The sequence below is a fragment of the Vicia villosa genome, linkage group LG3 (genome assembly GCF_029867415.1).
Source record: "Vicia villosa cultivar HV-30 ecotype Madison, WI linkage group LG3, Vvil1.0, whole genome shotgun sequence".
NCBI lineage: Eukaryota > Viridiplantae > Streptophyta > Magnoliopsida > Fabales > Fabaceae > Vicia > Vicia villosa.
Genome location: NC_081182.1, coordinates 88959353 through 88986924, shown reverse-complemented (window position 1 = coordinate 88986924; position 27572 = coordinate 88959353). Strand labels below are relative to the sequence as shown.

The 27572-nt window shown below is 38.0% G+C and overlaps 3 protein-coding genes across 3 annotated transcripts in view; 2 read left to right on the top strand and 1 right to left on the bottom strand.

Moving 5' to 3' along the window:
* LOC131658498 (uncharacterized) overlaps window positions 1-21353 on the top strand; it is a 41280-nt gene extending 19927 nt beyond the window's left edge. The window contains exon 5 of the mRNA XM_058927786.1: window positions 21143-21353. Coding sequence (XP_058783769.1) covers window positions 21143-21353 — 211 coding nt within the window. The remainder of the gene's footprint in view (window positions 1-21142) is intronic.
* Window positions 21354-21509: 156 nt separating this feature from the next.
* On the bottom strand, window positions 21510-22701 carry LOC131658497 (F-box/LRR-repeat protein At3g26922-like). Its single transcript, XM_058927785.1, has 2 exons — window positions 21781-22701; window positions 21510-21674 (listed from the first exon to the last, which is right to left on the bottom strand). The coding sequence occupies exons 1-2, from the start codon at window positions 22699-22701 to the stop codon at window positions 21510-21512; spliced, it is 1086 nt and encodes a 361-aa protein (XP_058783768.1).
* Window positions 22702-23852: 1151 nt separating this feature from the next.
* Window positions 23853-25048, top strand: LOC131656302 (F-box/LRR-repeat protein At3g26922-like). The gene is made up of 2 exons (XM_058926045.1): window positions 23853-24803; window positions 24887-25048. Exons 1-2 carry the CDS (start codon window positions 23859-23861, stop codon window positions 25046-25048), a joined length of 1107 nt encoding a protein of 368 aa, XP_058782028.1. The 5' UTR covers window positions 23853-23858.
* Window positions 25049-27572: the final 2524 nt, after the last annotated feature.

Sequence of the window (27572 nt, the reverse complement as noted above, 5' to 3'; positions counted from 1 at the left end):
GAGTATCTGCAGGAACCTCCGATACTGATGCCTCCGGTGCCAGGAAGGCCTTTGATTATGTACCTCACAGTTCTTGAAAATTCAATGGGATGTGTGCTGGGTCAACATGACGAGTCTGGTCGAAAAGAGCATGCAATATACTACCTTAGCAAAAAGTTTACCGACTGTGAATCCCGATACTCACTGCTCGAGAAAACTTGTTGTGCTTTGGTGTGGGCTGCTCGCCGGCTGAGGCTGTATATGTTGGTTCACACCACCTTATTGATTTCCAAGATGGATCCTATCAAGTATGTCTTTGAGAAGCCCGCTCTTTCCGGAAGAGTAGCCAGGTGGCAAATGATTTTGACTGAATATGATATCCAATATACTACCCAGAAAGCCATCAAGGGTAGTGTGTTGGCAGATTATCATGCGCATCAGCCGGTCGAAGATTATGAACCGATGAAGTTTGAGTTCCCCGATGAGGATGTCTTGTACATTTGAGATTGTAACATTCCCGGACCAGAGGAAGGACCCGAACCAGGATCGCGATGGACGCTCGTGTTCGATGGTGCCTCTAATGCACTTGGGAATGGTGTTGGAGCTATGATTACTTCTCCATCAGGATTTCATATTCCGTTTACAGCCAGAATCTGTTTTGATTGCACTAATAACATGGCTGAGTATGAAGCTTGCATATATGGTATTGAAGCTGCGATCGATTTGCGAATCAAGTACTTGAAAGTTTACGGGGATTCCAATCTTGTCATTAGCCAGATCAATGGAGATTGGGAAACTCGCCATCAGAATCTGATTCCATACAAAGAGCATGTGATGAGACTCATTCCGTACTTCGATGAGATCACATTCGAGCATATTTCTAGAGAAGAGAACAATCTTGCTGATGCTCTCGCTACTTTGGCTTCCATGTTCAAAGTGAAATGGGCCAATGAAGCACCTAACATCACCATCAACAGATTGGATGAGCCAGCGTTCTGCTTTGAGGCTGATGTTGAACTAGATGGAAACCCATGGTATCATGATATCAAGAAGTTCCTCGAAACTCAAGAGTATCCTCGAAACTCAAGAGTATCCTCCCGAAGCGTCGGTGACTGATAAGAAGTTTCTGAGAAGGTTTGCAGCTAAGTTCTACCTCAACGGTGGGGTTTTGTACAAGAGGCATCATGACGGTGTGTTGCTCCGATGTGTTGTGAAGGAAGAAGCTTCAAAAATCATAGAGGAAATGCACGAAGGCGAGTTTGGTACCCATTCTAGTGGGCATACGATGGCTAAGAAGATCTTGAGGGCTGGTTACTATTGGTCCACTATGGAGACTGATTGTCATAACCATGTCAGAATTTGTCACAAATGCCAAATCTATGCTGATAAAGTGCACGTACCACCGGTGCCTTTGAATGTATTGACTTCTCCGTGGCCTTTCGCAATGTGGGGCATTGACATGATTGGAGAAATTAAGCCTACTGCTTCCAATGGACATCGCTTCATTTTGGTTGCCATCGATTACTTCACCAAGTGGGTTGAAGCTGCACCTTATGCGAATGTTACCAAGCAAGTGATTACTCGTTTTATTAAGCACAACATAATCTGTCGTTATGGGATTCCTGAGAAGATCATTACTGATAATGGATCGAATCTCAATAACAAGATGATGAAGGAGCTTTGTGAGTCCTTCAAGATCAAGCATCATAATTCTTCTCCGTACCGTCCAAAGATGAATGGCGCTGTCGAAGCGGCTAATAAGATTATTAAGAAGATTGTGCAGAAGATGGTAGTGACTTACCGAGATTGGCACGAGATGCTACCTTTTGCCTTGCATGGTTATCGCACCTCTGGGCGTACATCGACTGGGGCAACTCCCTTCTCACTTGTTTATGGCATGGAAGCGGTATTGCCTGTTGAGGTTGAGATTCCTTCCCTGAGGGTTATGAAAGACGTCGAGCTTGACGAGTCAGAATGGGTACAGAATCGGATGAATCAGTTGAACCTCATTGACGAGAAACGCTTAGCGGCTATTGGACATGGTCAGGTATACCAAAAGAAGATGAGAAAAGCTTTTGACAAGCGGGTGCGACCCCAAAGCTATAAACCAGGTGATCTGGTACTCAAAAGAATCATCCTTCCTCAAGGTGATCCTCGAGGCAAGTGGACTCCGACGTATGAAGGCCCTTTTGCTGTGCAGAAAGTATTCTCTGGCGGTGCCATGATGCTTGCAACAATGGATGGCGAGAACTTTCCGCACCCTGTGAACGCAGATGTAGTCAAAAAATACTTCGCATAGACCTGATAAAAAAAAGAAAGAAAAAAAGAAAAAAAAAAGAAAAAAAAAAAAGAAAAAAGAAAAAAAAAGAAAAGAAAATGAATTAGGCAAAAGAATGAAAAAGAAACAAATATACCCGCTAAGTTGAAAACCCGAAAGGGCGGCTTAGGCAAAAAAGGGACAAAAGCGAACGACTACATCTCGCATGCCACCTTGGCAATCACTCTTCATACGTGCTTAGGGCTCCCGACTGAGGGATAAGCAAGACTCCGTGTTCTTGAGTTTGCACCTGGCAACTCAAATCCCTAAAGCATTCTCTAATTCCAATTGTCGTGTTTAGGGCTCCCGACCGAGGGATAAGCAAGACTCCGTGTTCTTGAGTTTGCACCTGGCAACTCAAATCCCTAAAGCATTCTCTAATTCCAATTGTCGTGTTTAGGGCTCCCGACCGAGGGATAAGCAAGACTCCGTGTTCTTGAGTTTGCACCTGGCAGCTCAAATCCCTAAAGCACTCACCAAACCCTGTCGGGTCCACAAATTCCGGGATGTTGTATCAACCAGTCATTAAATCGGGCAGTGATCAATCCTAATGAGTACAGTCTTCCAAAGCAAGGAGATGAGAACGTCAAGGTTATAAAAGTGATAGCGGGATTGAAACCAATGGATATCCGTTTTGAAATTCTGGACTCAGACACGCGATGTCTTACAGGATGTCACGACATCACTATCTGAACGTTTTTAAACAAATGAACAAAGTGTAAACAGAAAAACAACACAGGAAAATTGTTAACCCAGTTCGGTGCAAACACACCTACATCTGGGGGCTACCAAGCCAGGGAGGGAGTCCACTATAAGTAATATCAATTCAAGGTAATACAACTCAATATTACGCCTTTCACTTAATATCTACCCAATGCAACTTCAATCTAAACAACTTAGACCAGAGATCCTACTCACTCCCCCTCAATCACAGCAGTGATGAAAAACTAACAGATGAAAAACAAAAGAAGACACTCTTCAAAACACAACTTGATCTTGCTTAAAAGCTTTGATCAAGTACAATGGTACTCTTGCTTAAAAGCTTTGAGTACTTCTTACAACACAAAACAAAAACGCCTAGACCAAGACAGTCATCATGATGATTGTTTGGCTTACAAGAAAACTACAGCACAAACGAAAAACACAACCAACTTCTTGACGGCAAACCCTAAAAACCACACGAAACAGCAGCTTCTTCAAATGTTATAAATAACCTTGCAGCAGCTGGGCCTTGGATCCAATATTAGTTTTAAACCAATTTAAAACCATTTCCATAAAACAAAGATCCTATGAATAAACATCGCATAACGTTGTTCTGAAACAAATCAATATCCAAAGTTTCCAAAAGAGGCGCGCAAAGTCTTAACAGATCAAACAACCATGCTGAGAACATAATAAAACACAGCAGCTTCGGATGTTATGACATCGGTCTTGACATCAGGTAAAAGCCTGCACAAGAAAAACTTCAAAAACAATGCATATCATGACACCAGGTTTGACATGATACAGACACTATTTGTTTTACCAAAAAATACAGCCAATCAATAACATCTACAAACTCCCCCTTTGGCGAATTTTTGGCTAAAACAATAATAGATGATACCATCAGAGATTACGCACAGCAGCCAATAGAAACAAAGAATCCAGAGAAATAAATTCTGTCAGCCAACAACATCCTGCTTGATTAATCATAGTACATCCAAGGAACCAAAATTAACACAGAGAAACAATTACAGCAAACAACCAGCAACAACCAAGTCATCATCTATCACTTTCACTTCTCCCCCTTTCTAGCCACAAAAGGAGCCAAACAACAGATAAAGATTTTCACTTCAGAACCAGCAGTATCTTCAGTATCCTCCTCACTCATTTCCACTTCACTGGAACTACTAGTCCGGGCATCAGCATCCTTAACCTCCTCAGCCATCACTACCAACAGTATGATCATCACCACCATCAGCAGAGTATACTTGTCTTTCAAGTGAGCGATAGTGCTGGTCGCACACCCAATTAATTGCTATAATCCTTCACAAAGACAAATGCCCAGTTTGCTTCTTAGATTTTCAAATTGATTTGCATCCAAGGCTTTTGTGAAAATATCAGCTAGTTGAAGGTTTGTAGCAACATGTTCCAAGACAATTGTTTTATCTTCAACAAGATCTCTAATGTAATGATGTCTAATATCAATGTGCTTGGTCCTGCTATGTTGAATGGGATTCTTTGAAATGTTGATAGCACTTAAATTGTCACAATATAATGTCATGACATCTTGTGTGACATTGTATTCTGTTAACATTTGTTTCATCCAAACAAGCTGAGAGCAACTACTTCCTGCTGCAATGTATTCTGCCTCTGCAGTGGACAGGGACACACAATTTTGTTTCTTGCTGAACCATGAAATAAGATTATTACCCAAGAAGAAACATCCTCCTGAAGTACTTTTTCTGTCATCAGCACTTCCTGCCCAGTCTGCATCACAATATCCAGTGAGAATGGGTTCACACCCATGAGAGTAGAGCATTCCATATTCACAAGTACCATTCACATATTTCAGGATCCTCTTGACTTGATTGATATGGCTGGTTTTGGGTTCTGCTTGATACCTAGCACATACCCCAACAGCAAAGGCAATATCAGGTCTACTGGCTGTAAGATACAACAGACTTCCTATCATGCTTCTGTATAGACTTTGATCAACACTGGTTCCCTTTTCATCTTTGGACAACTTCAAATGGGTAGGTGCTGGTGTCCTTTTGTGAGAAGCATTTTCCATTCCAAACTTTTTGACAATGTTTCTAGCATACTTGCTCTGAGAGAGAAAGATTGAGTCTTCCATCTGTTTGACTTGCAGCCCAAGAAAATAGGTTAATTCTCCAACTAGACTCATTTCAAATTCAGATTGCATCTGATCAACAAAATGTCTAGTCATCGTGTCTGACATCCCACCAAATACAATATCATCCACATAGATTTGTGCTATCAGAATCTTCCCTCCTTCGTCTTTAACAAAAAGAGTTTTATCTATCCCTCCTTTCCTGTATCCATTGCTAGTAAGAAACTCAGTTAGTCTCTCATACCAAGCTCTAGGAGCTTGTTTCAGACCGTAAAGAGCTTTTCTTAATTTGTATACATGATCAGGATGGTTTGGATCTGCAAAACCTTTAGGTTATTCTACATAGACTTCCTCATTCAAATATCCATTCAAGAAAGCACTCTTCACATCCATCTGGTATAGTTTGAATTTCAGAATACATGCAATCCCTAACAATAGTCTAATTGACTCAAGTCTGGCAACAGGAGCAAAGGTTTCATCAAAGTCAATTCCTTCAACTTGGGTGTATCCTTGAGCAACTAGCCTTGCTTTGTTTCTGATAACAGTTCCCAGTTCATCTGATTTGTTCTTGTAAACCCATTTAGTTCCAATGACATTAGTGCCTTTAGGTCTTGGTACCAGCTCCCATACTTCATTTCTTTCAAACTGACCTAGTTCTTCCTGCATGGCATTAATCCAGAACTCATCTGTTAATGCTTCCTTGACATTTTTAGGTTCAATTTTTGACACAAAACAAGAGTTTGAGACAACTTCTCTTGACCTTGTAATAACTCCACTGTTGAGATCTCCTATAATAAGATCTTTAGGATGATCTTTCTGAATTCTTATAGAGGGACTCTTGTTAGGGGGTTCAGTCTCAGCTTCTGTGATAGTGGGACTGCAATCATCTTCTCTTGTAGAACCTTCTGCTGTAAAATCCCAGAATGTTCCGACATCTTCTGTGACATCTGCTTGATTGTGAACATCATCAACCACGACATTTATGGATTCCATTATTATTTTGGTTCTTGAGTTGAATACTCTATAAGCTCTACTGTTTGTAGAGTAGCCCAGAAAGATTCCTTCATCACTCTTGGGATCCATCTTCCTCCTGTGATCTCTATCAGCAAGAATGTAACACTTACTACCAAACACATGGAAGTATTTGACAGTGGGTTTTCTTCCCTTCCAGATCTCATATAGGGTAGTAAAGGTTCCTTTTCTTAAGGTAACTCTGTTATGGACATAACAAGCAGTATTCATGGCTTCAGCCCAGAAGTAGATAGGGAGATTCTTAGCATGGATCATGGCTCTTGCTGATTCTTGAATAGTTCTATTCTTTCTTTCAACAACCCCGTTTTGCTGTGGAGTAATAGGGGAAGAGAATTCATGATGTATTCCTTCAGAGGAGCAGAATTCAGCAAACTTTTGATTCTCAAATTCCTTTCCATGATCACTTCTAATTCTCACAACACCATTTTCTTTTTCTCTTTGAATTCTTTGACATAGGTCCTTGAAAACATCAAACACATCTGACTTTTCTCTGATGAAGTTTACCCAAGTGTACCTGGAGTAGTCATCCACAACCACATAAGCATATTTCTTTCCTCCAAGACTTTCTATTTGCATAGGTCCTATCAAGTCCATATGTAGAAGTTCAAGAACTCTGGAAGTAGTCAAATGTTTAACCTTTGGATGTGACATCCTGGTTTGTTTTCCTACCTGACATTCACCACATATTTTTCCTTCATCAATTTGTAGCTTAGGGATTCCTCTTACAGCTTCCAGAGAAATAATTCTTTTCATACCTCTTAGATGAAGGTGACCAAGTTTTTGGTGCCACAACTTTGCTTCTTCTTCTTTAGAACAAACAGTAGAGTAGCTGGATTCGTGAGACACCCACAAGTAGCAGTTATCTTTGGATATGACACCCCTCATTACTACTTCCTTTTCTTTATTAGTAACCACACACTCAGCTTTAGTGAAGTTGACTTGGTATCCTTGGTCACATAGTTGACTGATGCTTATGAGGTTAGCTGTCAGGCCCTTGACCAACAAAACACCTTCTAAACTTGGCACTCCTGAACAGTCTAATTTTCCAACTCCTTTGATTTCTCCTTTAGCTCCATCACCAAAGGTAACATAACTAGTAGAATGACTTTTGATATCAACAAGCAGATTCTTGAGTCCAGTCATGTGTCTGGAACATCCACTATCAAAATACCAGTCTTCTTTGGCTGAAACTCTAAGAGATGTATGGGCTATTAAGGCCATATTTTTAGGTTTCCATTGTTGCTTCTGGATGGGCATGATCTGCTTAGGTTTGTAAGAAGGAACTTGATTTGGATATCCATATAGTCTGAAGCAAAAAGGCTTAATGTGTCCAAACCTTCCACAGTAATGACATCTCCATCTTTGAAACTTTCTCTTCATTTCACCTTTCTCGTGATGTTGAGTCACATGTTTTGACATCGGCTTCAACATCTCAGCTTCAGGTTTAGTTCTGCTACTATCTTGGACATATTTCTTTGCACCAACAAATCCTATACCAGACATATCTCTTGAACTTTTTCCAACCTGCAATATTTCCTCCAACATATCCGTGCCACTGTTCAACATTTTTACTGATTTTGACATCTGATCAAGTTTGGATTGTAACAGGATAGTTTCACCATTCAGTTCAGATAAAGTTTCATTAAGCTCTTTGTTATCAGCCTCCAACTGAGCTATGTATTTCTTCTGCTTTTCACCTTGTTGACACACTTCAGCACATTTGATACACAGCTTTCTGTAGGAAACTGCCAGTTCTTCAAAGGTTAGCTCGTCTTTCCTAGAATCTTCATCAGAATTGCAAACTCCAGTAAGAGCTGTGACATGTTTGGCTGATTCTTCTTCAAACTCACTCTCAGAATCTTCATCAGACCAGGAGACTGACAATCCTTTCTTTTGTTTCTTGAGATAGGTAGGGCATTCAGCTCTAATATGTCCATACCCTTCACATCCATGACATTGAATCCCCTTACTGTGATTGTATTTTTCTTCTGGTTTATCTCTTCTGCCAGAGTCATAAGATCTACTGATGTCAGATGAGATGTTCTTGACATTAGGTCTTGGCTTCTGATCCATTCTTCTTATAATTTTGTTGAATTGTTTGCCAAGCATAGCTATAGATTCAGATAGATTCTCTTCTCTACTTTCCTCTACTTCCTCTTGAGAGTTGGACACAAAGGCTATGCTCTTGTTCTTCCTTTCAGAATTTTCACCGATTCCCATCTCAAAGGTTTGAAGAGATCCAATCAACTCTTCTACCTTCATTTTGCTGATGTCCTGTGCCTCTTCTATAGCTGTAACTTTCATATCAAATCTCTTAGGTAGGGATCTAAGGATTTTCCTCACCAACTTTTCATCAGACATTTTTTCTCCCAAGGCTCCTGAGGTATTAGCAATATCGAGTAAATTCATATGAAAATCCTTAATACTTTCATCATCCCTCATCCTTAGATTTTCAAATTTTGTAGTTAGCAGTTGAAGTCTTGACATCTTCACTTTGGAGGTACCCTCATGAGTAGTCTTTAGGATATCCCAGACATCTTTGGCTAGTTCACACTAGTGAACCAGTCTGAATATATTTTTGTCAATTCCATTGAATAAAGCATTTAGAGCTTTAGAGTTGCCAAGCGCCAATGCCTCTTCATCTTTGTCCCATTCTTCCTCTGGTTTAAGAGTTTTGTTGCCATCTTTATCAGTAATAACAGGATGTTCCCATCCTTTGTTCACAGCTCTCCATGCTTTGCTGTTCACAGATTTCAGAAAAGCCACCATGAGAGGTTTCCAATAATCATAATTAGAGCCATCCAGAATGGGTGGTCTCATTATAAATCCACCACCTTCTTTGTCCATCGAACCAGAAAATACTTTCCCTAGATCTCACCCAGTAAAAACAGGCAGGGTGCCTGCTCTGATACCAATTGAAATTCTGGACTCAGACACGCGATGTCTTACAGGATGTCACGACATCACTATCTGAACGTTTTTAAACAAATGAACAAAGTGTAAACAGAAAAACAACACAGGAAAATTGTTAACCCAGTTCGGTGCAAACACACCTACATCTGGGGGCTACCAAGCCAGGGAGGGAGTCCACTATAAGTAATATCAATTCAAGGTAATACAACTCAATATTACGCCTTTCACTTAATATCTACCCAATGCAACTTCAATCTAAACAACTTAGACCAGAGATCCTACTCACTCCCCCTCAATCACAGCAGTGATGAAAAACTAACAGATGAAAAACAAAAGAAGACACTCTTCAAAACACAACTTGATCTTGCTTAAAAGCTTTGATCAAGTACAATGGTACTCTTGCTTAAAAGCTTTGAGTACTTCTTACAACACAAAACAAAAACGCCTAGACCAAGACAATCATCATGATGATTGTTTGGCTTACAAGAAAACTACAGCACAAACGAAAAACACAACCAACTTCTTGACGGCAAACCCTAAAAACCACACGAAACAGCAGCTTCTTCAAATGTAATAAATAACCTTGCAGCAGCTGGGCCTTGGATCCAATATTAGTTTTAAACCAATTTAAAACCATTTCCATAAAACAAAGATCCTATGAATAAACATCGCATAACGTTGTTCTGAAACAAATCAATATCCAAAGTTTCCAAAAGAGGCGCGCAAAGTCTTAACAGATCAAACAACCATGCTGAGAACATAATAAAACACAGCAGCTTCGGATGTTATGACATCGGTCTTGACATCAGGTAAAAGCCTGCACAAGAAAAACTTCAAAAACAATGCATATCATGACACCAGGTTTGACATGATACAGACACTATTTGTTTTACCAAAAAATACAGCCAATCAATAACATCTACACGTTTCACATTGCCATTTCTCTTGTATTAAAAAAGGTGTGGTTACCTCTTACTAGGAACTACTTCGGAAATGTGTTCGCTCTTTTACGAGCACCACTCTGTTTTCTATTAATAAAGATCTTTCTATCTTAAAAAGTTGTTTTCTTTTACTGTTTTGTTTGCATAAAACATCCTGAGTTTCTGTTAAACTTTGCATATGAAAACTGCATTGCATTTACAATACATGATTTGAAATGATAAAACCTTTGAATTTACTTCGAAGTTTTGTGTAGCTAGGATGGAAGGCCAAGATACCCTGCTATATCCTGGGGCATTTTTATGTGTTTACCTCGCAGGTACATCCTTTCGAATATGCCATGTCAGCGCGTTGGTGGATCTATCCGAGTGAGATTCTCATTCCCCAGCCAAGCGCATTCAAATGAGAGATCCTCATTCCCCAGCTGGGTGCATTTTGATGAGATTTTCTTTGTTCCAAGATTCTCGTCTCCTCAGTAAAGCACATCTCAATGCATTCTTCATGCTTCAGAAGCCTTATTCCCCGGTGGAATGTCTTCTCCCCAGTTGAATCATGATTGAATGGTATCTGATTCCCCAGCAAGCTCTTAATGAGGTTCTTTGCCCGAATGTCTCTCTTTCCCCAGTAGAGCGCTTCTCTCTCCAACAGATGAACCCACTTTCCTCAAGAGAGTCATCTTATTCCCCAATGGAATGGTCTTAACAAAGGTTCTTATGCTGAGTTCCTTATCCCCTGTGGATTTTTTATCATCCCCAGCGGATCGCTACGCAGAAGTATTCATCTTCCCCACTGAGTTATTTCCTCAGCAGAGATTCATGTGCATCCTCAGCAGAATTTGTTTCCTTCAAGGATTTCCCCAGCGGAATGCATCCTATACAAGCAAGTTGGTCACTCCCCATCAGAGTTGTTGCCATGACTTGCCCTTATCTCCACATCCCCAGTGGGTCGAGAATTTGCTTCTCCAATGAAGTTTGCCAGGGTATTCCCCAAGCAGTTAAGTGGGATGTTCATATCCTCAGGCAGGATTCATTCCCAAAACAGAGCTCGCGTCTAGATTTGATCGTCTCCAGCAGATTTCTGATCCATCTTTGCCAGCTCGTAGTTGTGACTTGTGGTCACTCATCTTGTCCTCCCTGCAGAGTTCCATATTCTCTCCAGGACTACTTCAGCAATTCAGTGCTCTTCCGCTGTCTCCCTAAGCAACGTTCGAATCATGCATCATTTGCATAGCATTCTCTAAGCAAGTAGCGTCTTCCTCATCGGAAATGTTATTCCATAAACATTCATACATGCATCATGCATAAATCATCTCATATCTGTTTCTTTTTGCAGGAAAGTTACCCAGATACAAATGCTCCCCATAGAGCAATATTCGCCTAGTCATTACAGGCGTTATCCTGATATTGAGATCAGAAGAGGATTGTCAATTCATCCATTGAAGACATTCCGTTCCCGGCGCACACAGTTCGGATGAGATATCTGTCCTTATTCTTGATGTTCAGATCAGTTGAAGGGACCGCCTCCGGATCTCTGTCGATCTTACGAAGGAGCCAGCCACTGATATCTAGATCAGATGGAGATGTCTGCCTGGTTGACTTTGTCATTCAGAAGAGGATTGTTCTACTTATTTTCTGACGTAGCTCAGATCAATTCAAAGACATTCCTATTCCCGATGCCCCCAGATCGGTGTAAGATATTTGTTCCTATCCTGATATTCAGTTCAGTTTTGAAGGAACCGCCTCCGAATCTCTATAGATCTTCCGAAGGAGCAAGCCCTCTGGTACATCAGATCAGTTGGAAATATCTACTCCCTGACGATTTAGTTTGTTCAGAAGAAGAAATTCGTTTGCCCAGTCCTGATGCCTAACCATCAGTTGAAGACGTTTTCTTTACCCGGCGTACACAGTTCGGAAGAGATATCTGTTTCTATCCTAATATTCAGATTCAGATTAGTTGAAGGAACCGCCTCCGGATCTCTGTCGATCTTCCGAAGGAGCAAGCCACTGATATCATCAGATCAAATGGAGATGTCTGCCTGATCGACTTTGTCTTTCAGATGAAGATTGTCCTACTTATTTTCTGGCATCATGTCTAGATCAGTTTAAAGGCATTCTTTCCCCGACGTACACAGTTCGGAAGAGATATTGTTCCTATCCTGATTTCCAGTTCAAATGAAGGAACCGCCTCCGGATCCCCGTGGTCTTACGAAGGAGCTAGCCGCTAATTCTCAGATTAGTAGGAATATCTACCTGATGATTTAATTGCATCAGAAGAGATGTCTTCCCAAATTCCCAGATCATGATTCCCAGATCATAGATACCTATTACCCGTTGATGTCCAGATCAACCGATGTATCTCCCTCGATTCCCAGATCGACTTAAGACATCTATCCCGATGCAAGTTCGGAGACATCTGCTACGTCTGATACTCAGATCAGTCGAGATGTTCCTTCTCTTGATAACCAGATCATTTGAAGTGTTTCCCCTGCTTGTGGGTGCCTGTTCCTCCTTTTTTACAAGTTGGAGCTTATTTATTATCCAGGTCAATTGAAGTTTTTTCCCCCTGCCTGCGGGGTGGTACATTCTTTCTTATTGCAAGATGGAATCTTCTATTGATCAAGAGCGCAAATTTTCGAGTTCATTCTGGTATTCAATCTCCTTCCACCTCAACGGTTCGAAACGTGCATTTCTCACTCGTCAGGTTCAAGAAGTTTGAATAGGGGCAGCTGTTGCACCCCAAAATTTGCCCTCTTTTCCGTGCTATGAGTTATCAACGACGTTTATTTTGTCGTTCAAAAATCGAGAAAAAATAATAAAGAGTTCCATTGTACATGGTGTGCGCAACCGCTAATTCAACTGAGATTCATTGGATTCCATGTCAAGATATTCTTGTGTGCTTCAATGCTTATCTTCTTCAAGAATTCCTTAAGATGTTATTGTTATGTCGGTTTAGAGTTTGAGTGCGGATCATGGCATAAAGAAATAAAGTGGCGATCAAGACAATTGTATGGTCCCTCCGTTGCTTATGACTTGTTGCTTATAACGTGAGTTAATTTGAGATTGAGTTAGGAGCTCATTAAAAATGCAAGACAATTGAATTTGAAGTTGATTCGGGTGTTTCCATAACTTCGAATTTTGTTCAAGATTGTATAAAGTTTTTAAACTTGCAAAATTATTGAGTTGTTCATAAGGTTTGCTACAAGGCTCACAATGTTAGGTACATATTTCATTCAAATGCTATTCACCGTCCAACTTCATCCATTTATCAATTACAAAGTTCCAATATCCATACAAAATTCATACAAAAGCCCACTTACAAAACTATACAAAAAAATCAATTGTCTAAATCTATTACAAATCATTTACAAGAACAAATAACTTCATCACTTGAACCGAACCTGCACACAAAGAAAAAGGAACCTCATTCTCACTTCAATCTCAAGATGTAGCAAACTTCTGAATGCTCGCTATTCATCATCTCCATCATCTTCTTGAATCCACCGCGAATCTTCATTCACCACAAAATCCACAACAGAGAACCAAAAAGAGATAACAGAATTGAAAAAAAAGCTCTCGGAAACTTCATAACAGAAAATTATCAGAAAAAAGATGTAACAAACTTCTTCCCTCTCAATCTTCACTCTCCATCTTCTTGATAACACCACAATTCACAGAAAAAAGATAACAGAATACAAAAGAGATGTAACAAACTTTTCTGGATCGGAAATTTTCATCTTGCTCTCATCGTCGTCATCACTCTTCTTCTCGAATCAACCTTGGAAAAAACCTTCTCCAATTCTTTTTCTCTCTGAACTTCATCAATCACAGAGTCACGAGCTCCTTATTTTCAATCTCTGCAAACAACAACCATCATCATCATCATGAACAGCATCGCAAAACCAGAAGAAAATCGGAAGAAAAAAAAGAAGCAGAAGGAGAAGCCTACCGATGTTTGAAAATTCAACCGGACTTATCGATATCCTTCAGCAACAACGGCACAACAACAACGATTACCATCATGTAGCCTTCATTCATCTCACATCATCATCAACACCTGCAATCGGCGACTTCGTTATCGATCTACAGAAAACAAATGCAAGAACAACGTCGCAACATCATCGTAGCACCGATTCAGAGACGAAAACGAAGAAGAATGGATTCGAAGCTTTACTAGATTCACCTCTGAATCTCTCGTCGCGGTAACATTGTAGGAGGTGGCGTCGGAGTCACTCTGATGCGAAACAAAATTGTTGCGGAGTTGAGTCGGATGTATGAGGGATAAAGGAGGAGAGCATTGTGTTGGTCGTCGTTGATGTTTACGGCGGCACGCGGCGTGGTTCGATCGGGGAAGAAGGGAGATATGGCCGTCGTCGTTGTTCTCGTGGTGAGAAGAAGAAGAAGAACGAACATCTCCATGGAAACACATGTAACCCTAATCCTTTTGTTTTAATTTTCAATTTTAGTTATGAGTAATTGTGATTAGTGAAAATTAATTGAAAAGCTGATTGGCTAATTGTGATTAAATGATATAAAAATCTGAAAAATGTGTTGAATCAAGTTTAGAAACATGGATTGGATCAAACAAGTTGGACACAAATATGAAGAATAATTGGGCCTCTCACACGAATTCCTATCCTCACCCCTTTAAGTCCAGTTCACCTCTGTTTTGACACAAAATTGTAACAAAAACATTTTCCTTGGGCCATTGGGCCTGCTGCGCCCCATTCTCTGTTTACACCTTATTTTCACTCAATAAACCCCCCTGACTCCATATGTTTCTTGTTAGATTTTAGTTTTGTTACATAGTTTCTTTCTCTATATTTTTGCATGATAAAAAGGTAATACAAAAACATGTGATCTCTTATTTTTGTTAGTTTTTAGATAGAAAATGTCATGAAAAATATTATGTTTGATTAGAATTTGCTTGATGATAAAAGATAATAAAAAACATGTAATATGTTCTCTTGTTAGAATTTATTTGTTTTGTTACATAGTTTAGTTCTAATTCTTTGATAAAATGCCATGAAAAATATGATGTTTGATTAGCTTTCTCGCATTGATAAAAAATAACCAAAAACATGTATTATTTTCTTGTTAGAATTTAGATTCTTTTATTACATAGTTTTGTTCTATTATCTTTTAGATGAAAATGCCATAAAAAAACAATTTAATCTTGTTAGATGTTGTTTTAGAATTTACTTAGAATTTAGCTTCTGTTATTTTCTATGGCGGGTGCGTGTCTCCTTGTTATTACTGATTTGTTTGCTGAGATGTGCGAGGTACTTTGAGAGGGTTCGATTGTGATTTGATTGCTTTGTGTTCCACTTTATTTGTGGGACACGAATTCGCTTCCGATGCGACTTGATTTGCACTGTGTTCCACTTTATTTGTGGGACACGAACGTATTTCCGATGCGATTCATCTGATCTCTCATTCATTGAGATGTATATTCCTATATTGTCTGGCTTGTGTGTCTCTTGCAGGTTGCTTGCGTGGTTATGCTCGACGCGTATCACATGTCGCTCGTGATTGCTTTTCACGACGATGCTTTTCGACTTTGCTTGATGTTGGCTTACGCGAAGTATCCCGGACTTCTTTGCTTACGCTTGCTAGCTCATTGCGGATTTGCTATCCGTTTGGTATCGTTCCCTATTCCCTTTTACTTCTTTCTGTACTTTATAGCTTTCTCGCATCATCCTTTAACATGAGAAGTAGGACTTAGACATGCATCTGGCCAAGCCCTCGAAAGAGGCTCTGTTTTTGTTGGTGTGTTTACATTTGTGCTTTGCGGCAGGGAGTCACGGTGTAATAAGTCATATATGGCACTTCGTTAAGTCCTCATGGAAGGCACGCGGGAAGGGTTAGCAATCAACCTCCGCCTAGTCTCATCGAGTCTATTCAGTAAGCGCACGCTATGCGTTGCTCGCTTCTGAACCAGCACAAGATCTTGTTATCGAGTATGTCAGGTAAAGGGTTCATGCAATCGGACCCCCGCCTTTCCTATAGCTCGCGTCGCTCGACATTGATGCTCGGTGTACGCACGCACCGTTTTCCTTTACGATCTGTGACAGCTTGGTTGTTGAGAGGGGTCCGCCCTCTTGTCTATGGCCCGATCATTTTCGCGAGGTTTGATGCTTGGTTGACTTGGGTTGAGCTGCTCTCCTTGGCTATGGCGGGACCGCCTTTCTACCATTCGGCCAGTGTCGTTGGTTTGTTTGCTTTACGAGCGGATGCTCGTTTGTGTGCTATCTTTGTTTGCTTCTGCTTCTCCCCGTAGGTTGATAGTTTAGTTTAGACTGGTACCCTTTGTATGCTAACATTAGGTAGCAAGCCTTCCCCCCTTAGCTTAGGTCTTCCTCATGCATCTTTTAAAACACAAACCACACTCTTTGATTTTCTTTTCTTAAGAACTTGTTATTTCCGCTCCATTCCCAAGCGTAAGTCTCCAAAGGTCGAGCAGCGGAGTGTGAATGTAACTCGTTCACCTAAAAAACATAAAACAAACAAAAACTAGTTAGCCGAGCTACGGTACCTCTGATTCCGCAAAACGGATACGTAGGCAGCGGGGTAGGGCCCGTGCGAGTATAACTCTTTCTTTTCTCTACATTCTGCATTCATTTTTGTCCAGATTAGCATAGATTTGTTACACACCCATAGTTTTAGACACAAGCGTGGATACCATCGAGTACGATGGGCGCGAGGGGTGCTAATACCTTCCCCTCGCGTAACCGACTCCCTTACCCTCTTTCTCTGGTCGTGAGACCGTTGTTTTGTTTTGTGGTTTGCTGGCATTCCCTTCCTTTTCAGGATAAATATGTTAGTGGCGACTCTGTTAATTTTCGCGGTAGCGACACACATAAACAGAGAAAAAGCGTAGGAAGACTTTCTTCAGCATTACTTTCAGCGAACTGTAGAAATTTCATCACTCCATGTTCGTACTCAGCACTTAATCGATTAGCTCTCATCCAAATACGATCCATACATATGTTCTGAAATTACTGCATAAATAATTAAATCATTATGACGCCTACAATTGACATTAAATATTTGTCCAAAAGGTGGGGGTGCAGACATTATTTCTAATATAATTATTTCATGTTTAGCTTAAGTATATCATGGATGGAAGACAAGTATTATATAATTGTTGATTAAATAACTTTTAAAAGATTATATAAAGGGAAATGGATGACATGTTTTGTTTGTTTGTTTGAGTGGCCTCAACACAAATTCTTTTCCTGCAATAATAAATCACGCATGCAGTATTCCAATGATAAAATTCATATGCAAACTATGATTCCAACCTTAAATAATACAAGTCCAATTGCAAAAACAACATTGAATGAAATAAATAAATAAAACATAGATAGTTTTTATAAGAATAATAAACACAAGAGATAAGAGGGATCGGAAGAACGAACTTACAGAAGAGTTGTGGACGGTGAGGAAGAGGTGAATGATTATCGGTTTACTGTGATAAGATTCAAATCAAATTGGTTTGCACAATTGGGTTGGGGTTGGGAAATTTGGGTCGGGAAAACAACAATAAGAAACCGTAAGAAAGGGCATAAAGCGTAAGAAATTGTAAGAAATTTGGGTCGGGCAAACAAAAATAAGAAACACGTACCTGCTTCTTCATAAATGTGCGTTGTGCGCCGTCAGGCTGAAGAAGGTGGCTCAGTCGCGTGCCTTCGGTCTGAAGACGGTGGTATTGGTGGTTTGATCGTAGGCTGAGCAGGAGGTGGTCGTCGCAGATGAAGGTGGTTTGGTCGCGACTGAAGGCGGTCGTAGGCAAGGCTGAAGGTGGTTCGGTCGCGACTGAGAGAAAATAGTGGAAAGGGGTCGCGGCTGAGAGAAAATAGTGAAGAAAGAAGAAAACGAAATGTCTGAGTTTCAATTATGGTTTTAGTGGAAATGGGCCTTTTCCCATCGGTTATTAATATGGGCCGATGTAACAAAGTGCCAGCTAAGGGCACTTTTCCCATCGATGGAAATATGGGCCGATGTAAAAGCCCACTCAGTAAAGTTTTCCCATCAGTTTTTACATGAGCCGAAGTAAGCTAGTGCCAACTAAGGGCACTTTTCCCATCGCTGGAACACGAGCCGATGTAAAAGCCCAGTTAGTAAACTTTTCCCATCGATTTAGGAATAGCACCGATGTAAAAGGCTTTATAAACCATTTTCATTTTAATTACAAGTTTACCACCGCGTTATTTTTTTCATCATTGGAGTTAAATGTCCAATGTAAAATCACTAAATCAAAATTTTTTTCACATCAATTATTTATAAAATATGATGTAAAATCCTTTGACAAATATTTTTCACATCAGTTATCTTGATACCTGGTGTAAAATCTTGAAACCAAATGTCTTAATTTATCCTATCTCTGACAACAAATGGGTTAGTCCAGGCCAAGAATTACCCAAAGTAACAGGGTAATCAATGTGCATCGACTATAGAAAGTTGAATAAAGCTACAAGAAATGATCATTTCCCACTCCCGTTTATTGACCAAATGGGTTAGAAAAGCACATCCACTTCTACTTCCTAGATGGGTATTATGGATTTTCCAAATTCCTATCCATCTGAATGGTCAAGAAAATACGACCTTCACTTATTCTTACGGTACATTTGCCTACCGAAGAATGACCTTTGGCCTATGTAATGTGCCTGCTGCTTTTTCAGTGCTGCTTGATGTCAATCTTCTTTAACTTTTTATAGGACATGATGGAAGTCTTCACGGATGACTTCGTAGTTTATGGGAGCAATATGAGGTTTTCTTAGCAAATTTAGAGAAAGTCCATTGGAGGTGTGTAAAAGTCAACCTTGTGTTAAATTATGATAAATGTCACTTAATTATGAAGGAGGGTATACTTCTTGGACACCTAGTGTATAAAAGGGGAATAGAGGGTGGAAAGGAAAAAATAGAGATCATGGATAAGCTAACACCTTCTACCCCTGTTAGAGAAATTTGAAGTTTTTTTTTGGCCAACCCGGTTTCTATCACTAGTTTATAAAAGATTTTTCAAACATTTCAAAGCCTACTGATGAAAGATGTGGAGTTCAACTTTGATGAACAATGTCTGAGGCCTTTTTGAAATTGAAATAAGCATCAATCTCCACTCCCATTTTGCAACTTCCATATTGGAGTCTGCCAATTGAGATTATGTGTGACGTCAACGAATACACAATAAGCACGTTGTTAGGCCAAAAAAAGGATATTTTTTTACTCTAATGGAATCCCTGTGAGTGTCGCACTAAATGACTTTAAGCAAAGCGCTGCGTGGAAAGCAATCCACAGTTTAATTAATAATTTCATTTGTTTTGTAGGAAAATAATGAGTTTCATCAAAGTGGAGGAAAGTATGTTCTAAGAAGATTTTCATAAGCAATTTTGAAAGACATGAGCAAAAATGAAAGCATTAAGAAAAACACCATTCCAAAACTTCTAAAAACAACCATTTTAAAGAAAATCCAGTGACAGTTACCTTGGGCCGTAAGAAAGCCTTTTGCCCGTAATTGCTACGAATTAGAAAAAACCCAAGTTTGAATTGTATCTATACTTTTGGGGATTGGTTATAACTGGCTCATTAGACTTTAATTTGTTTAGAATACAACAGACAATAACACTTGGAAGTGAGTGTGGCATATTCATGCTCTCGAATAGGTGAAATTCTTCTTTTGGATGACTTTGCATATATCCCATCCTACGAAATTGATGTTGTTTCGTCGTGCTATTCTATATACGAATATCAGTCTTAGATACAACCAAGAAGTTGTGACGACTCTACATTTTTGGATAGATTGTGAATTTGCTCTCACTTTTGAAAACTTATTGGCTTCTTGAACCCCCTATTCGTATGGATAGTTTATATGATTGTATTAGACATGACATCGATGATGACTCTATCTTTTTGGCCGCTTGTTGGTGGTTGTGATGTGCTAGGAACAAATTGGGTGTTGCGAATGAAGTTATATCTTCCTATACTTTGAAACTCATAACAGTAAATTATGCTAATTTTTTAACTAAATATTTTCTCAAGCGTAATTTGGTTCATCCAATGAGAACGATTACATGGAATGCACGCAAAGGTAGCAATATGATTTTGAGTGTTAACGGAGCCCCGGTTATCCTGACATTTTGGGTTTTGGTAGATTGATTCAAAATGCTAATGAGTAATATTGATTATTCTAACATCCTTCATGCTGAGTTGATGAGACTATTTCTCTAAAATTTGCTATCAAATTTATCTCAGAGTTTCTTAGTGTTTGGTATCCCTATGCCACAAATCTTTATAAGATTAAAGAGTTTCTCTCTCTAAAGAATAATGATTTCAACTATTTCATATTCTTAGAGAAGAGAATGTTTGAGGTGACTATCTAGGGAAACATGAAGTTAGTAATAATGGAGTGTACAGATGCTTTATAGAGTCTTCTACGAGAATCATGGAAACAAATTCATGGAGGAAAAAGGATACATCACCTTCTACAACCACAATAATATGTATTTGTGGCACCATTCAACTAATTATAAACTAATTAAAAGTAACTACTAATTATTATTATTATTCCTATAAAGTTTCTCATTTGTAAAATTCTTTGATACATATTCATCGCATTCTTTGTTAAAAACAATTGTCTAGTACGCATGAAACAACGATTTGAACCGACAATCAAGCACAGTCAAGCCAAACAATAGTTATGAAAACACCATTTGCACTATGGAAAAAATCTTTATATTGACCATAACATGAATTAATAATAGTTGATTAGAATAGCAAAATGAAGAAAGACACAGTTGTAGTTGTAAGTACCATAGACATTTTGTTTTGAATTAGTGACAGAAAGGTAAAATATGCAAATCCACTAGGGCTCTTGAACAACATTTTATCAGCTCTATTTGTGAACAAGGGGGCACCTAGCTGTAAAACATGAAACAAATATAAAAATAAAGTTAGAACTTTTACATACTACCAAAAAATCTATAAACATATATTAGTTGTCATAGCTATAACTTAAATTCTATGTATGTAGTGTGTTCATCTCGGTGTAATTGAAATCGACACCGACATTTGTAATTACGTTTAATTTATTCATTTTTTAAAATTATTATCGGTATCGACGTGTCTGTGTAGGTATCATGTTTCTGGTGTCTGCGCTTCACAGCTTAAATTACACCCATCAATTAGAATACTAAAGTTATCCATTTCAGGTCCTACCAAAGCTTTAGATTTCTTGCTGTCATTTCATATGCTTAATAACAATGTGGGTTGGTTCATATCAGTTAACATATTGGCTACATATTTGGTAGGCTCGTCTTTAGCATGGATCATTATCAAAGCATAATGACAGCACACAAGATTTTTGTCAAACAATCAATAACTACATTTCACAGAGTGTCAATTCAACTATACACAATGGTTAGAGGGGAAACAGAAAATAGAGTAATAAGGCAAAAGTATCTATCTTTAAAATGTTGAATGCACACCTGACCTTAATTAATCAATAATCAACAATGTTAACCTCTGCTGAGGGTGAGTTTTGAAGCAAAAACTCCACTAATCCATCGGGTAAGGGTGAATTAAATTTCTTTTTTACTTTCAGTGACTCCATGTTACATAAGGAAGAGAACTCAGACTTCAATAAATCGGGAGCATGGGAAAGAACCTAAGCAATCGGGACGAATTAGTATCAGTTCAATAATATTTTTCATAATTGAAAGTGAAATATATCGAGTAGAACCAATTATTTTGTCAAACATGCTCTAAAGTACCTTAAGAGTAGATGAAGTAAGTGTCAATGATTTGATATTAGCAAGCTCAACCAGCCAGTTGAGTAGAACAAAAGGAGTATTACCATCAGTCAAATCGAACCAATACTTGACTTTAATACTTACATGCTTGACCATGGAGAGATTGCCATTGCTCTGACAGAGTTTCCGAAAGGGAAGAACAGTAAAATTAAAGGTAGAAAGACTTGGTGCAGATAGCTCAAATCCGAAATAGGCCGTAGCTGCCCTATCACTAGTGACTATAGTTAAATTGACAAGTGTGGCACTTGATATGCCAAGGATTTTTGCACCCATAACTTCACATTTGTTAATGATCAAACTATTCAACTTGTTTAAAGCAGAAAAAGGCTCGACGCGTCCATCATCGCCGACAAGAAAGGTGAATGACCTGAGAGACAAGCTGGTTAATGCCGGCAAATTCAGAGAGTTAGGGAAAAACACTCTCTTATCGAATATTGTAGGGAGGAAAACAGAAAGTTTAAGAGAAGTTAAAGAGCCACATGAAAATAAGCAATGGGGAAATCGTTCAAAACGACCTTTGAGATATATATCTAAATGCCGGACATTGTGTGAAATTGCATGTTTTATAATCCTTTTGACTTGGCCAGGCTTCCTAATTGCGCAGCGGTGAAAATCAAGAGTGTGTAGAGTCGCTGAGGAATCCCGACAAGACAAGATTTTAGACATGAAGTGGTTGGAATTCTTGACAGAACCTAATCTAAGGACGGGAAGAGACTTCCAAAGATTGTTCCATCTCTTGGAGAGAATGCAAGTCCGAACAACTCGTTCGGCATTCAAAAAGGAGAGTATGTGGAGTAAAAGGCAATTGGGCAGGTCACTGAGTCTGTCTTTGTTTTCACAGTTTGGAAGACAGTAATTATGATTATGCCTTCGTCTCTTCATTGTCTCTGAGATGAAGAAGAATCAAATTTGAAGAAAAGTTGAGTTGTGTTCTTCTATAAAGAAAAAGTTGAAATCAAGATTACCTGGGTTCACTTTTGATTCTTCCTCTTCCTATATCTCGACACAGATGTAATACCCTTTATTTCCTTCTGCTATAAAACCCTAATTATAAAACTTTACTTCTCACTTTTTATAATACCTTCCTCAATCAATTAATTACTTTTTTAAATATACTTTTAATTATATTACATCTTTTTTTTTAATATACTTTTAATTATATTACATTTTTTTTAAATATACTTTTAATTATATTACATTTTTTTCAGTAATATATATTAAATACTCTTTTATAAATATTTATTATTTGACCTTCCTAAAATAAATCTGTAAAATTATATCAATAGCCAATAAATTTTATGATAATCAAAATTGGCTTGGATCGACCGATTCAGTCCGTCGAACCGAGAACTAGAACTCTAACATATCTGTTTGGACTTGAAAATCTTTATGCAGAAGATCATAGATTTAAAACAGAAAATCGGTTAAAAATTGGAAAACCAAAGATTTGGAAGGTTAAATCGGATTTGGCTTTATTATAAAAATATGATAAAGAATTTCATATATACTAGGATAGAGAAACCAAAGAGAAAAACCATCAATACATGTTACATAGTAGGTTATTAGTTTCTTAGTCCAAAAAAAGTTCAACATTAATTGTGTTTAACACCTTTTGAATAAATTAAAAAATTCATAACCGATAAATAAAATTCCTTTATTCGGAGAAGTTTTGGAAACGGATTATCCATTTCCTGTTGCAATGTCTATTCTATTCTATACCCGCATGAATTCACCGTATTCATCTAGCCTTTGATCTTCACTAATAATAAAAACAATTTCAATTTCTTTGAGTTATACTTTGATTGCAATTATTATTCTCACAAATTAAAGTGGTAAAACTTTCTAAATGAATCAGTGCATTGATTTAATGATGCAATGACAATTATGAAAATAACCTTATCTGTAAATTATTATGGAAATTGCAAAAAAAAAAATCAATTACTAGTAAGATCATAATTTAGATCAAGGAAGAGGAAAGGGCATTTTAACATAATTACTAATAACATCTTCAATTTTGCTTCTTCTTCTCCTCTGTGACAATGAAGAGAGAAAGGCGTAAACATAATTACAGTGAAAACAAAGACAGACTCAGTGACCTGCCCAATTGCCTTTTACTCCACATACTCTCCTTTTTGAATGCCAAACGAGTTGTTCAGACTTGCATTCTCTCCAAGAGATGGAACAATCTTTGGAAGTCTCTTCCCGTCCTTAGATTAAGTTCTTCAAACTTTAGAACAGTCCGGGGTGCTTCAAGGGTAGAGGCTGTTCAGAATTTCAACAAATTCATGTCTAATATCTTATCTCTTCGGGATTACTCAGCCTCACTCCACACTCTCGATATTCACCGCTATGCAATTAGGAAACCTCGCCAACTCAAATGGATTATAAAATACGCTGTTTCACACAATGTCCAGCATTTAAATATCTATCTCAAATGTCATTTTCAACAATTTCCCCCTTGCTTATTTTCATCTCGCACATTAACCTCTCTTAGAATTTCTGTTTTCCGCTCTAGATTGTATACGATGAGAGCGTTTTTTCCCAATTCTCTGAATTTGCCAGCATTAACGAGTTTGTCCCTACAGTCATTCACCTTTCGTGTTGGCGATGATGGACGCGCTGAGCCTTTTTCTGCATTAAACAAGTTGAATAGTTTGATCATTGATAAATGTGAAGTTCTTGATGCACAAAGCCTTTGCATATCAAGTACCACACTTGCCAATTTAACTATAATCACGAGTTATAGGGCACGTAAGGCCTATTTCGGATTTGAGCTATCTGCACCAAGTCTTTGTAGCTTAAGTTTTAGTGGTCTTCCTCTTCAGAAACTCTGTCGGAGCAATGGCAATCTCTCCACGGTCAAGCATGTAAGTATTGATGTCGATTATTGGGTTCTTGCGGCTGATACTCCTTTGGTTCTACTTAACTGGTTGGTGGAGCTTGCTAATATCAAATCATTGACAGTTACTTCAACCACTCTTAAGGTACTTTATAGCATGTTTTGTTTGAGAAACAAAATTGTATCATTTTCAGTTTTGAAAAATACTAATTCGTCCTGATTCCTTAGGTTCTTTCCCTTGTTCCCGATTTATTGAAGTTTGAGTTCTCTTCCTTATGTAACTTGAAGTCACTGAAAGTAAAAAGGAAATATCCTTCCTCAGTACCTGATGGATTAGTGGACTTTTTGCTTCAAAACACACCCTTGGCGAAGGTTGACATAGTAGATTGATTAAGGTCAGATGTACATTCAACATTTTAAAGAGAGATTTTTTTGGCTTGGTTAACTTTATTTTTGCATCCTTCTCTATTCTGTTTTCCAGTATTTATTTTTACAAATCCTGTATTTATAGTAACTAACTGTACATGTATACTACTATAACATGATTTATTCGGTCACAACCTAAGTAGATGCTATGCTATATTGAAAATGTTAGAATTGATTGAATAGAATGTAAGAAAGTTATAGGAATTTGGAGAAACAAACTATAACTTTTGTGTATAGTTTAATTGACACTAGGTGAAAATGATGTAGTTATTGATTGTTTGGAAAAAAATCTTGTGGGTGATGTAAAGCTATGTGACTTACATAACATTTGGTGTTATCAAATATCTGTTATGGTGGCGCTATGGCGGATATACATAGCTGGTTTTGGATTCACCGCAATGGAAAATATCAATTGATATTGTAGATTTTCTACCATAATGCTCTATAACAGAGCTGCAAAACAACCTGTATGTCAGGATTTTGGCTCTCCGTCATGGACCTCCATTCTCCGTCGACAGCACTAACATTATCCTTTTATAGGTAAGGATTAGCTTGACAAATATATAGTTATGCTATTTATATATTCCTGAGGGAGATGATGTTTATAGAGCTTTTTGGTAGTATGTAAGAAGTGCTAATTTATTTTAATATTTGTTTCATGTTTTACAGCCTGGTCAGCCCTTGATCACAAACAAAGCAGATGCTGATGCTGTGACTAAATTTATGAAAGTGCTGTTGAAGGTTCCCAATGGATATGCATACATTAACTTTGATGATCTCCTTTACCTTGCTGTCACTAATTCAAAACAAATTGTTCTATGGTTCTGTTTTTATATTCCCTTTTAGCATTATAAACTCCTTCAAAACTATCATGTAACAAGACAATTACATGATTCAGTAGAAAATTAAATATCAGTTTTCACATACACAATATGATTGCGAGTTGGTTTGGAAAAGGCTTTGAAGGGAAGAGATTTGCAGAGTCACATCTATAATTTGAAATGTATTTGATATTTTACAAAATTAAAAAAATTATATGATACATTAGCATATAATTTTATTTTGTTTTTTTTTAATAGCAAATTATAATCGTGGCCCTCCACAGCCTCCCAAATTCTCTAAAAATCAACTCACAAGTCACAAAAACCACTCACGATAATTATGCTCTAACTCTAGGCCTCCATATTATTTCACTACTTAATGTTAGCACAACTCAATTCGGTTTCTTGTGATGCAAGAAATTAAATACATACAACAAGATGAAGGTGTGGTGAAAGAATGTGGATTATAAATTAATCAAAATTGAATTACAAACAACTTAAAATAGCTTGATGGTTACATAATCAACCCAACTAACGAGTTAGCTAGTTAGTTTTTTTTAAGCAACTAATCACTAATCACTATCAAGCTAGAACAATTATTGTTATGGATTAACAACTAACTCAGCATTATTGATCCATAAACCTAAGCATACATCATCTTAGTTGTTCTCTTCAGAAAACAAAGCTATCAATAGATGACTTTGAATATTCTCTTCATGACTTGTTCCTTAATAAGATAGAACATAGTGTAAAGTTTCCTTGGCTGGAACTAAGAAACTTTCTTGTCTGATGCGATGGGGTTCCTAATACATTCGGAGGTGAGATATTAAAATCACACTGCAATTGCGATCTGATGCGATTGCGAAGGCAACCCACGATTTTTGAACTAATAATGTTGTTTGTTTTGTTTTATAGAAAAATAACGAGATTTGTCAAAGTGGAGGAAAGTATGTTCTAAGAAGGTTTTCATGACCCAATTTTGAAAGACATGGGCAAAAATGAAAGCACTAAGTAAAACACCATTCCAAAACTTCTAAAAACAACCATTTTTCACAAAATCTAGTGACAATTACGGGTGGTTCGTAAGCAAGCCTCACACCTCTAATTGTTACGAAGTAGAAATAACCCAAGTTTGAATGGTATCTATACTGCTGAGGATGGTTATAACTGGCTCATTAGAATTTTATTTGTTAAGAATACAACATACCATAACACTTGGAAGTTGGTGTGGCATATTTCTGTTCTCGAGAAGGTGAAATTCTTCCTTTAGACGTGGGTGTGGCATATTTATGCTAATTTGTTGACTAAATATTTTCTCAAGCATAATTTGTCTCATCCAATGAAAACAATTACGTGGAATGCACAAAAAGGTAGTATTACGATTTTGAATATTGATGGTAGTAGCCCCGGTTATCATGGCGTTTTGGATTTTGGTGAATTAATTCAAAATGTTAATGAGTTTTGAGTTTATGATTTTGCGGGTAATATTGATTATTTCAACATCCTTCTACTGAGTTTATGACGCTATTTCTTGGATTGCAGATAGCCTGAGAACTTTACATAAAAAACCTGATGTGTTATTCTAACTCCAAAATTAACTATCAAACATATCCCAAAGTTTTTTAGTGTTTGTTATCGTTGTGCCACAGTTCTTTAAAGAGCTTCTT